Source organism: Glycine soja, chromosome 11, assembly GCF_004193775.1.
Source record: "Glycine soja cultivar W05 chromosome 11, ASM419377v2, whole genome shotgun sequence".
Lineage (NCBI taxonomy): Eukaryota > Viridiplantae > Streptophyta > Magnoliopsida > Fabales > Fabaceae > Glycine > Glycine soja.
Genome location: NC_041012.1, coordinates 4636114 through 4647442, shown reverse-complemented (window position 1 = coordinate 4647442; position 11329 = coordinate 4636114). Strand labels below are relative to the sequence as shown.

The following is an 11329-nucleotide window of genomic DNA, read 5'->3' as shown; positions in this document are numbered from 1 at the left end:
CATTTTAATAAAGTCACATGTATTTATCTTAAAAATTTATATTTTAAACCTTCTAATTTTGTGTTTGAATTCCACAACCAATTCTCATGTGACAAATAAATGCATTTCTTATTTTATCAAGATATAAGTATTTAGATTAGTGTCGTTCTTTGGGGTGTGTTTTTAAGTCCAAGTACAAAATACTATATTGTAGTGCTTAATATCTTACTGCCGGCAGGTGGAGTTGATTATAGCTTCGCCAACACTTACAACTACGGCATCTGGACAACTAGGCAACACCGCCAACACATGTAGGCTTTCATTACAAATCAACATCTTAACAATGTCGGATCATGAATATAAGCTCCTACTTATTTCAATGTTGAAAAAACAATTATTTCAATATAAATATATAATTTAAATTAATTTAACTATTTAAATTCACGTCTACATTTAACAATTTAAAATTAACTTAACCGAATTTTGAGATACTAAAAGAATCAAGATATAACACCATAATGGTTTATATACATGAAAGAAGTTGACTTTGTTTTCTTTTTGTTTCAATAGAAGACGACAATATGTCATTTAAAGTGATGTTGATTCCATCCAAAAAATTTGAGGCTGAATTAAATATTGCTAGAGTAGTAAATTTCATCCACATCATAATATTTACATGGATATTCTACAGACTTTAGATGACCCATTAATTGATCCAATATGAAGTATATACTAGTTGAAGCACCATGCCTTTTGTCATCCACCATGAATTGATAAAGCCATCGATTTCAATGAAGCTAATCGCCCTGCTCTTTTTTATCCCACTTGTCATCCATTATTTTCCTGTTCTTATTCATGTCATCCCATATTTGAGATTCTGAATACATGTTTGAGAGAAGCACATAAAGCCCAGAATTAAATCGTCCTAACTCTAGCAACTGCTTCATGATTTGCTTAGCAATCTTCAGATTCCCATAGGTCCTGCAAGCACCAAGCAAAGCACCCCAAACGGACATCTTTTGTATTAGGGTTATTGCTTCTCCTAGGAACCCCCCACGCCCTAAAAGATCAACCATGCATGCATAATGTTCAACACCGGGAGAAATCCCAAAAGTAGAATTCATTATGTCAAAGTAATATCGCTCCATGTCCACAAGACCACTGTGACTAAGGGCAGAAAGTAACCCTGTGAAGGTAATCTCATCTGGACAGAGTCCACTAGCTTGCATCCTCTTCAACATCTCAATTGCCTCTTCTCCAAAACCATGCAGAGCAAGTGCTCCAATAATAACATTCGAAGACACCACATTCTTCTCAGGCATCCACAAGATGTCCATGGCAGTCTGAAGAGCACCACATTTTGCATACATGTCTATTAGGGAGTTACAAAGCGTCACACTCACTGTAATATTATTATCACAAATGTAAATGTGGGCTTGTTTTCCCAATGCCAGATCACCCATGTTACTGCAGCATGAAAGAATGCTAACAAGAGTTACATCATCAGGCATCACACCTGAAATACACATCCTGTGGAAAACTTTCACAGCTTCTGCTCTTCTTGAACATGGCAGCAAATTATTGAATTCCAAGAAACCACATTCTTCACCGGCATCTGAATAAAAATTTGCACAGCATTCTCAACAAGCCCATGATTAGCATAAGCATTAACCATACAAGTCCAAGAAACAACATCTTTATGGAGCATTCGATCAAAAACATGTTTAGCAAATTGCAAATGCCTGCACTTGGCATACATATCTATGAGGGCATTGGTCACAATTGAATCAATTTCAACTCCAGTAATAACAATATAAAGATGCACAAATCTTCCCAAATCCAAATCACCATTCTTTGAGGAAGCAGCAAGCAAGCTAACCAAAATGAATACATCAGCCTCCACTCCGAGCTGTAGCATTTCTTGAAACAACAAAACGGCTTCATTGCAAAAGCCCATTTTAGAATACCCAGCAATCATGGAATTCCAGGACACAAGAGTCCTATCAGAAATATCATCAAACACTTGCCATGCACTTAGTATGAAACGACAAGCAACATACACAGTCAAAATTGCGTTTTGCACGCAGGCATGAGGCCCCATTCCGAGCTTAATAGCCTGGGCATGAACAATAATAACTTCCCAATAGAAGGGTTTGGCAGCACAGGCTTTGAGGACAAAGGGGAAGGTGAATTGGTTTGGCATAAGGCCAGCACGCACCATCTGGCAGTAGAGCAACAAAGACATTGGGTCATCAATATTCGAATAGCCCCTTATTAAATGATTGTACATAAATTTATTGAGTTGGGGAATTTGATCGAACAGGAGGTGTGCATAACGGAGATCTCCCGCTTGAACGCAAAGAGAAACTAGCTTGCCCAGTGTGACAACCTGGGCTGCGAGTCCATGGAGGATGATCTGGGCATGGACAAGCTTGAGTTGTCTCATGGAGAAACATTGGTCCAAGAGATGGTGAAGGGTTTGGTGACTTGGTGACTTCAACTGGTGCCATATGATTTTGTTGATTTTTGTTTGTAGAGAGCCAACACAAAAAAGGCGGGAACCAACGCTCGCAGGTTTCAGTTTCAAAGCGGAGAACATCAAATCTAACCTGATATCAGGTTCCCAAGGTTATTGTATTTGTACCAATCCTATGCATTCATTTTTCTGTCGTTAATTAAAAAATTATTACAGTGTCTGAGATTTTGTCATATTTCGTGTGTCGGCGTGTGTATGATTATAGTTGTAATATGTACCTCTCATTTCCTCCTCGGACCTAATCTGCTTAGTCTCCAGAACTCCAATTTTCCTCTTCAAATCCCTAACCTCACTTTCGACCTTCACTAATCTGCTTGAAATTCTCAAGAATTCCTTTCACCGCGCTCAAGACCTCGTCCTTATTCGCGTCCTCCTTCAATTTCAAGAAGCTTATTCGAATCGCAGAACCCAGCAACGGAACGAGGTTGTCGGTGCTAAGGTCGTCGGCGATCGAATCAACGGTCATAATGTCATTGATGATGGGGAGCATGTTTCCCTTAACGATGCTGACATGGCTAGGGTGTGCGGAGTATGCTTCAAGAACACGAGCCTCCGAAACTACTGAAGTCATGCTTGTGGACGAGATGTTCGGCCTCCCTCTGCCACCGCTGACTCCGATCTCTGTCACTGCCAAACCCCTGAACCTCTCTCCTTTTCAAAACTATCGTAACCTGCTGAGATGAATTTGTGATTTGGGGTTATGATTTGTGACTCGGGGATTTTGGGTTGCAATTTGGGATTCTTGATTTATTCTGGGTTGTGTTCTTCATGTTGGCTCTGGATTATGTTCTTCATTTGGGTTCCTAGATATTGTTGTTGCCTTTACAGAATGAACACATTCAAAGAAAATTTTTTATTTTATGATAATCTTTAACAGTCGATAATTTTATACTTTTAACAGCTTTAAATTTTTCATAATAAAAAGATTATTTTGAATCTTTTAATTAAAATAAAGGATTAAAATAAAAATTTTAAAAGATAAATGATTAAATTAAAAAAAAAACTAAATTTTACCTTGTTTATTTGTCATAAAGTTAAGACTTTATATATAGAAAAGAATATATGTCAAATCAAAAGTATTTGATTGACAAATTAAAAGGAATGATTAATAACAAAAATTCCAAATTGCGTTTAATCGCAAACTATACAAAATATAAAACGATGATTACGTTAAGGATGGTTTGAATGTCTAGTCTATTTCTTGTCGCATGATTGTCGTTCAAAGCTGAATAATGTCATCTGAGAATTACCTGTTCGCATAAAAACCTTATAATTTCTATATTATTTCCTTTAAGTTCTGCGTAGCTATCATATTCATGTAGATATAAAAGTTTACTGGTTTTTCAGATAGTAATGTTAAACACAGATAAAAAAAGATGATAATAGAAATTAATCGGATTCATCAAGATTCAATATTAGTCATTATTTATAGTAAAAAATTATTTGTTGGATAAGCCAGTATAATAGATACCACTTATATATTTAAGAGTTAATAAATAATAACCACCCAAGTTCATACCAATAACAATTTTGAACCCCCCTCCCTTCATAAAAAAAAATATATTGCTTTTCTAAAAATATACTGTATATAATTCCTTTTATTAACATTTTTAGTTTCACATCTATAACATGATTATAGTATTATGCTAACAAATTGCAGGCATGCACATCCTGAAAGTCATGCTATAAATCCAGGAGTTGAAACCAGTTGTACTTGATCAGCATGGAGTCTCCCAAGTCTCGTCTGTTAACAAATTTCTGCCCAATGGTGTCATTTCTGATTGTGAACATTGTCCTTGTGAAATATTGGGAGTTCATGTTTTATAACTATCAAAAAAAGGAAAGTAGAAAATTGGGGGAGATGCAGAAGAAAAGCAGGTAGCACTTGAGAGTTGAGAGCCAAGAAATAAACCTTCCATATTTCCCTTGCATTGAAAGAGCAACTATTACATTGTTGAGTATTGACTAATCACAGAGGTCATCAAAATTTTATTCTCAGGGAACAAAAAATATATATGCCTAAGAACAAATGACTTTGTCATTTGCACCCTTTTCATTTATCTACAAATCAACAGGAAGCAAGATATTTTACAGAGAAGAGAATAGCCAAAAATTGAAAAGAAAGGAAACAGATGAAAGAAACCAAGACAAGAAGGCCATTGCAGCAGACAATTGATATCTACCACATAGCTTTGGTGGACAGTGTGATCCTCCAGCATCAAGTAGAAGATCTGCGATGCTGGCTGTAGAACATGCTGCAGCTAGTGACAGACATGACAACATCTGGAGCAGAGAAAAATATCCTTAGTGCAGTATGGTAACAAATTAACAATGAGGTCTCTAATTTAGTCTTAGAAACAAGCTGCACGTACCATGTCTCCAAAAAAGATAATCATTATGAGCCTTCGTTGAACCGGTAAATACTGTATGAAGACAGAGTAAGCATCTACCACCAACAATGTTATGCTCCATGGAATTACCAAACCCATGACTGTTACCAAATAGCTGTGGAATAGCATGATATGAAGACAAAAAGTTAAGAATCCCCAGGTGAGGCACATGCATATACGATAAACTTGATAGAATAAACTGCAAGACACGCCAATATAAGTTCTTAAGATATAAGGGCATCCGTATACCTAAATCTTTTTCCTTCTGTATTAAATTACGAAATTGCTACATGGACAAACATAGTACAAGGTATTGCACTCTTTTATCACAGCCAAATCGTGTCAGATACTATTATATGATTTTAGTGGTGCAGACAAATTTTAAAATTTGAAACGCCTCTTCTCCTTTGGCATTATACCAACAATTCCACTTTGATTCTGAAGTGGGGAATGTAAAAGATGTTGGCAAGTACAATTTTACATTAACCTCACCTAATGAAAGGTTAAACATTAGTTAAAAAGTAATAGAACTCAGTTCATTCTATCTCCTTTGCTAAATCCTACTAATTTCCAAAATTCAACTTACTTATGGAGATTAGGCCTCGTAGTTTGTTAGTACACCACTTCAATGCAATTTCTCCTCAATTGGCGTACATAAACTTTCTTTGGACAAATAGCACATAATGTTTCTAAGAACCCTCCTAACGTTGCAGAAAAGCAATTTCAAGGCTCCTAATTGCAATTTCTTGAGAATATACTGCTGCTCCTATTCTCTAGAAAGCATAAAGAAGGAATCTGCAACATACCAACATTCATTCACCTTTGCAAATTGTATTTTTTAGTAGCATAATGAATCAAATCTTTTAATTCCCACAAACTTATAGGAATCATTGATTCTTTTGATTTCAGGTAGCAGTTGACATATTTTGAAAACAACACATCAATATGTAATTCTACTTTCTATCTATCAAATGTTTACAACTCATAAAAGATGGGAAACATAATTTACTTTTTGCATGTTTCGAGGGAGGGAAAGGAAAGGCAATAAAATCAACAAGTATGAATCAAAATTAGAAGTGAAGTACCAGAAAGCAGTGTAGGAGTAGAAACCAACGTCCAAACACATTAAGAGAAGGGAAGAAGAAGAGAAAACGGTTTGACCCAAACGAAGAGCAAAGCTGGCGCTGGTGCCAAACGCCCCTGCCAATTCCTCCATCACTCTCACTCACTCTTTAGTCCTGCAAGATAGGCTCATGAAACATGCCCCAGGTTTCCTTTTAACATCAAAAACCAATCAGAAAATCATTTTGGCAAATAAAACAAAAAAATTAATTAATTAATTAATTAAATGAAAACTCAGGTGCAGACAGAAAGGAAAAGGAAAGGTTAGAATATGAAATTATGAATGTGAAACGAATATAGATGTGGAAGGAAAATACAGAAAGAGCATAAGACACAGTGTCACAGACAAAATGGTAAATTTAATTTTATTCTTGCTTTTTCTTTTACGGTGAAATGCAGAAGAAAATGAAGTCTTCTGATACGCAAAGTTGAGAGACGACGACAGGGATGGAATCGATAAGTGTATGATTTGTCTGTCGAGTACGTAGAATGTGCTCAGTCGACGCGAACACGGATTGTATTCGGATACCCACCCGGATCTTAATAATTGAATTTAGGATAAATAAATTCAATTAAATTTTATTTTTTGATCTTTTAAAAAAAAATTTATTACTGTTACATATTTTCAAAAACAATAAATAATTATTTATCCTTTAATTTATCAATGCCAAATACCAATTTACATCTATCAACTAGTATAGCTCACAATTGAACAGTGTGTAAATTACTAGAATTTGATATATTCAACAACAACAACAAAAAACAAGTAGAATTTGATATCCAAGTTTGACTCCCCTATATATATTTATTGTACATCAATTATAGATTGAGATATAATTAATAATTGTTTGACTTTGGTCATTTATAATTTGTTAACCATACAAAAGTACAGTATTTGTGTTAATATTGTATGAAATTTTCTACATATACATATCATAAAAATTAGCATCCTAAAAAAATGAAAACAATAAATATGACAAAATAAAATAAAATAGTAAGCAAAGGAAAATTACAAATGACCCAACCCATGAATCAAAACTTAAAACACCAAAATTATATAACCCTTAATCTTTGAATTCTTGAAAACCTTTATCTCCAATCTAACTTGCCAGAAAAAATGTTAAATCTGACAACATATTTTAATTAATTTTTAATTTTTTTATTAATTAAAAACTTATTTGATTATTTGGTAACTAATTGTTTATTAACTTCTGAGTTGTTTTTAATATTTTTTCAAACTTTCCTTGAAGTAATATTTTTAAAAATGTTAGTTTCTATTTTTTATTCTTAATGTATTTATTAAATTTTCAACTTATTTTTTTAAATAAATCATAGCTTTAATATTTTTCAAGTCATTTTATATTTTTTAATTATTTCAACAACCAGCTAACGAACATATAATTTAATAAACTAATTTTTCTAACTAATTTTACCAAATATAACCTAAACTATTCCATTTTAATTTTTCTTCCTCAAACTTAAATCTCAAACTTAAATGTCACATCAAATTTGACAAATTATGTAGCTCACAATGTAACTGCCATGGTAATACTTAATGGTAAAGAGCAAAATTGTTAAAGGATTAAGAGCAAATAAAATTTAGATTAAGAACTAAAAAAATTCAAAAAAAAAAAATAGGAACCAAAAGATATGAAACAACAACAATAATAATTGTTTCGTTTTGTATGTCGATATTTCTTTTCTTCTTGCACATTGTTACAAGAACAAAGCAGTGACGGGAGTTATTAGATAGGTGACTGGTCGGTTCAAAGTTAAGGGCACTGAAGTTTGAAGCTTTAAGTTGATCAATAAATAATTATTTGTTAATATTTTTTATAAAATAAAAATGTCATATATATTGATAAAAATACTAACACATAACTCTTTCATCTAGAGTTTAAAAAATCTCTTTTAAAATTTACTTTGGATTTCAGTCATCAATCGGCCAATCATGAAAACAACAAAATGATATATTTTCCTCTCATGTTAAGATTAGCGTAAGACCGATACAAAGGAATTCTTTTCGAATTACCTCCAGGGTTTACTCTTAGATTAATATGGATGTGCAAGATAAAGTGCGATTTGGATTTTCATTTGAAAACTCCAAACTATTAAGTCTTAACCCGAAGCATGGCCTTTGGTTTGAAGATTTCTAACAACGTAGACAACACACCAAAAATTGGTGGCATAAAGTTATACATTTATGATTTTACAGCTCAAAACTCTCACAATTATTTGCGTAACCTTTAGATGTTTATAAAACCGAATGTCGTTGTACTCTCTTTTGTTACAATAAGCAGTTTGCATCCAGTATGGTAGTTCTTGTCAAATTTAAGCATTTTAGTTGAAAATATAGTATTTATAATGTGCGTAAAAGTTCATATTAAAAACAGATTTGAGCTTTTCTTTCCACCATTTTTTGGTGAACCAGAGTTACATTTGTTTTCTTTTGTTGTGAATCCAGCAATACATACCAAGTAGGAAAGAATAAACACCATATCAGAATATCCAGGTTGAATAAACTGATCCAACTTGGGGTTTCAATGACAGACTCTCCAACATGTCATTCAGTTCATTTAAACAATCTAAGCTATATTCCCAACAAAAATAAGCACTCAAGGGCAATCAGAAACACGTATACGTTGATAATTAATAGTTGGCAGAAGTGAAACTGAAAAGGTAAGTTGGACATTTTTAATTTTAAGCATTATAATCGAAGTCAATATAATATACACACGTGATAACGCTCTGAGTGCTTCGCCAACTGGGGGAGTTACAAGAAAGTAGAAATACAGCATTAAGAAAAAGGGTCTATGAGTCAAGCTGAGCATACCAGATGCCTTGGATCTTAACATCCTTAGGAGCTTTAGCCCCCAAATCAGTATCAGAAGGCTGAACACTCTCGAAGACCCCAATAACCTCACCAGTCTCAGGCTTGGTCTTGGTGACACTCAAGGTGATTTTGCCCTTGGAAGAAGAAGCACTCTTGTTGTTTTCTTTAGCAAGTTCCTCTTCATCTCCTCTGCCACCAGCAGGCAAAGCAACAGCATTGTCATAACCAGTTGAGGCACCCCTTCCCTTGGGGTCCAAGAAAGAGGAACCACGGTAAGAAGGCACTAGGAACTCCCCACTGAAGCTGTCTGGTTTCCCAGATGCCACCAACTGCTTAATGGTAAAGAGGAATGGCACACGCTCTCCCCCGGGAAGCTGAACAGTGACAGCAGCATAGTCAATTCCGTCTTTCTCCTCGAATTTCACGGTTCCATCGGATGTAACCTCGAAGGGACCCTCAATCTCGTCCAGGGTGTAGGTGAGACGAGTCATGAGCTTGGTGTTCTGGAATTCGGGTGGGGCGTTCTTGGCCACGCCCTCTGCCTTCACCGTGAAGGAAGTTGGTTCCAGGCACAACTTCTGGGCGTTGTATTTCCCTGGCTTGAAGGCGAATGAGTCCACTCCACCTTCAATGGTTGGGCACTGGTTAGCAGTTCCAGTTCCCTTCACTTCCAAGTATGTCTTGCTCTGGATTTCGTCGAAGGTTAGCCTTTTTGGAACACCTTCTGCACTTGCTCCCTGAATATATACAACACCAATCACTTGTGCTATTCTTAAATAACAACTATTTTTGTGTCTATTTCTCTCCCATTTACTTGTATAATCTATTGCACAACATTCTCACTTAGTCATGCATGATGCCACCCAGTTAAATTAAGATGTAGTATCAATTTTAATAAATAAATTGCCCACTCAACAAGCATCACAATATATTATTAGATGAACTAGCAAGTTAAGACATCTCAATTTTAATAAGTAAATTAGTTACCGATATTTAAAATTAAGATTGTGTAGTTTATAGAAGCCGCAGTTTGTTATATGATTTCAGAATAATTCAACAAATTAAGGGAGAAGGGGAAAGAAAGACATACAGAAACAACGAGAGCAGAGGTGGCAAGGGCGAATCCTGCAATTTTGGTAGCGTCGACACATTTTTGAGCAAATTCTTTGAGATCAGGCTGAAGGGAGCAAGTGAGTTTAGCTGCAGCAGGTTCCAAGCCAAAAGCCTTAGAAATGCATTGTGTAGATTTGAGGTTGCGAGAGGCTATGCCAACCTTGGTGGGTTGCATGAAGGTAGCTGCAGCTTGTAGTGAGGCAGCCATTGTTATTGTTGTTGTGGTCACCAAAGAGTGTGTTTTTGTTTTTATTGAAAGCAAGTAGTACTAGTTTGTAAGTGATGGATCATGGATGGCAGAGAATCGACACAACACAAGTATTTGGTGGCTCTGCTGTGAGTAAGATTTCCGATAGGATAAGGCCAACTCTTATTGGATGACTCAAGCTAATGTCAATGGTTTTCTTGTTGCCACGTCCGAAGTTTCTCAATTCGGATCAAGTTATTAATTAACACCATCTCCAACAACTACCCCTTTGTTTGTCAAGCTGAATCAAAATAATATGAGCCTAAATTATTTTCGATGTTTAGAGGACCAAAAAATTTAATTATAAATAACATCAGTTTTTTTATTCCTAATACCTTTGTATATTACACTAATACCCCTTATTATTTAAAATTATTATATTAACGGTCCTTATATACCACATGTGTTCGCTGTAAGAAAAGTTACTCACTTATATATTAGACAATACTTCCTATAAAGAAAGTTGTTGTAATGCTAAAAAAAATAGTATTAATTTATATCATTTCACAAAAGTTTTAAGAGCGATTATTTACTCATTTAAAAATTATAAATCTTATTGTATTATTTATTATTCATTTTAATTTATTAACTTTCTTATTTATATTTATTCTATCTCTTATTAAACATACACATTTAAATTCCACTTTATTTCTTATTTATTTTAACTCCTATTTTTTATCTTCACCTACCTTATTTCTCACCTCTTTGCTTACACATCGAATGAATTTCACTGCTATGTATTATAAACGAATTTTTTTGTCTTTAATGTAGCGGTTTTAAAAACTTTAGTCGAAAAATTTTATAAATAACCTCACATTCTGAACAGTTATTTGCTTTTTATTTATAAATTGTTATTTTTTAAGCTGATTTTTCATAAGCAAGATTTTAATTGATTTTTTGTGAATAAAAAAAATATAATTAAAAAGAAAATTTCACTAAAAATGACTAATTAAATTTCCAACAAAAATGAGTTAAAATAATTAATGAATATTTCATATTAATATCAAATAATTCAAAAAATTATTTTATTAACATTATCCACAAACAGTGTTAAGCATTAAAAAAAATAACAGAAGATATCTTTCTATGACCAATCCCTTTTGTTCATT

The 11329-nt window shown here is 34.1% G+C and overlaps 2 protein-coding genes and 1 pseudogene across 2 annotated transcripts; all 3 read right to left on the bottom strand.

Annotated features, from left to right (window-relative positions):
* Window positions 1–596: 596 nt before the first annotated feature.
* Window positions 597–2609, bottom strand: LOC114374638 (annotated as a pseudogene).
* A 1798-nt stretch (window positions 2610–4407) lies between these two features.
* LOC114375216 (CASP-like protein ARALYDRAFT_485429) lies at window positions 4408–6534 on the bottom strand. The gene is made up of 3 exons (XM_028332985.1): window positions 5991–6534; window positions 4888–5020; window positions 4408–4798 (listed from the first exon to the last, which is right to left on the bottom strand). Exons 1-3 carry the CDS (start codon window positions 6119–6121, stop codon window positions 4604–4606), a joined length of 459 nt encoding a protein of 152 aa, XP_028188786.1. The 5' UTR covers window positions 6122–6534; the 3' UTR covers window positions 4408–4603.
* Window positions 6535–8683: 2149 nt separating this feature from the next.
* LOC114376048 (oxygen-evolving enhancer protein 1, chloroplastic-like) lies at window positions 8684–10310 on the bottom strand. The gene is made up of 2 exons (XM_028333958.1): window positions 9951–10310; window positions 8684–9597 (listed from the first exon to the last, which is right to left on the bottom strand). Exons 1-2 carry the CDS (start codon window positions 10179–10181, stop codon window positions 8839–8841), a joined length of 990 nt encoding a protein of 329 aa, XP_028189759.1. The 5' UTR covers window positions 10182–10310; the 3' UTR covers window positions 8684–8838.
* Between the last annotated feature and the right edge of the window lie 1019 nt (window positions 10311–11329).

Coding starts and splice junctions, on each gene's coding strand:
- LOC114375216 (XM_028332985.1), bottom strand. CDS start 6,121: ATGGAGGAATTGGCAGGGGCGTTTGGCACCAGCGCCAGCTTTGCTCTT. Junction 5,021..5,990: donor TACTCCTACACTGCTTTCTG/GTACTTCACTTC, acceptor GCTATTCCACAG/CTATTTGGTAACAGTCATGG. Junction 4,799..4,887: donor TTATCTTTTTTGGAGACATG/GTACGTGCAGCT, acceptor TCTCTGCTCCAG/ATGTTGTCATGTCTGTCACT.
- LOC114376048 (XM_028333958.1), bottom strand. CDS start 10,181: ATGGCTGCCTCACTACAAGCTGCAGCTACCTTCATGCAACCCACCAAG. Junction 9,598..9,950: donor CCTCTGCTCTCGTTGTTTCT/GTATGTCTTTCT, acceptor GTATATATTCAG/GGAGCAAGTGCAGAAGGTGT.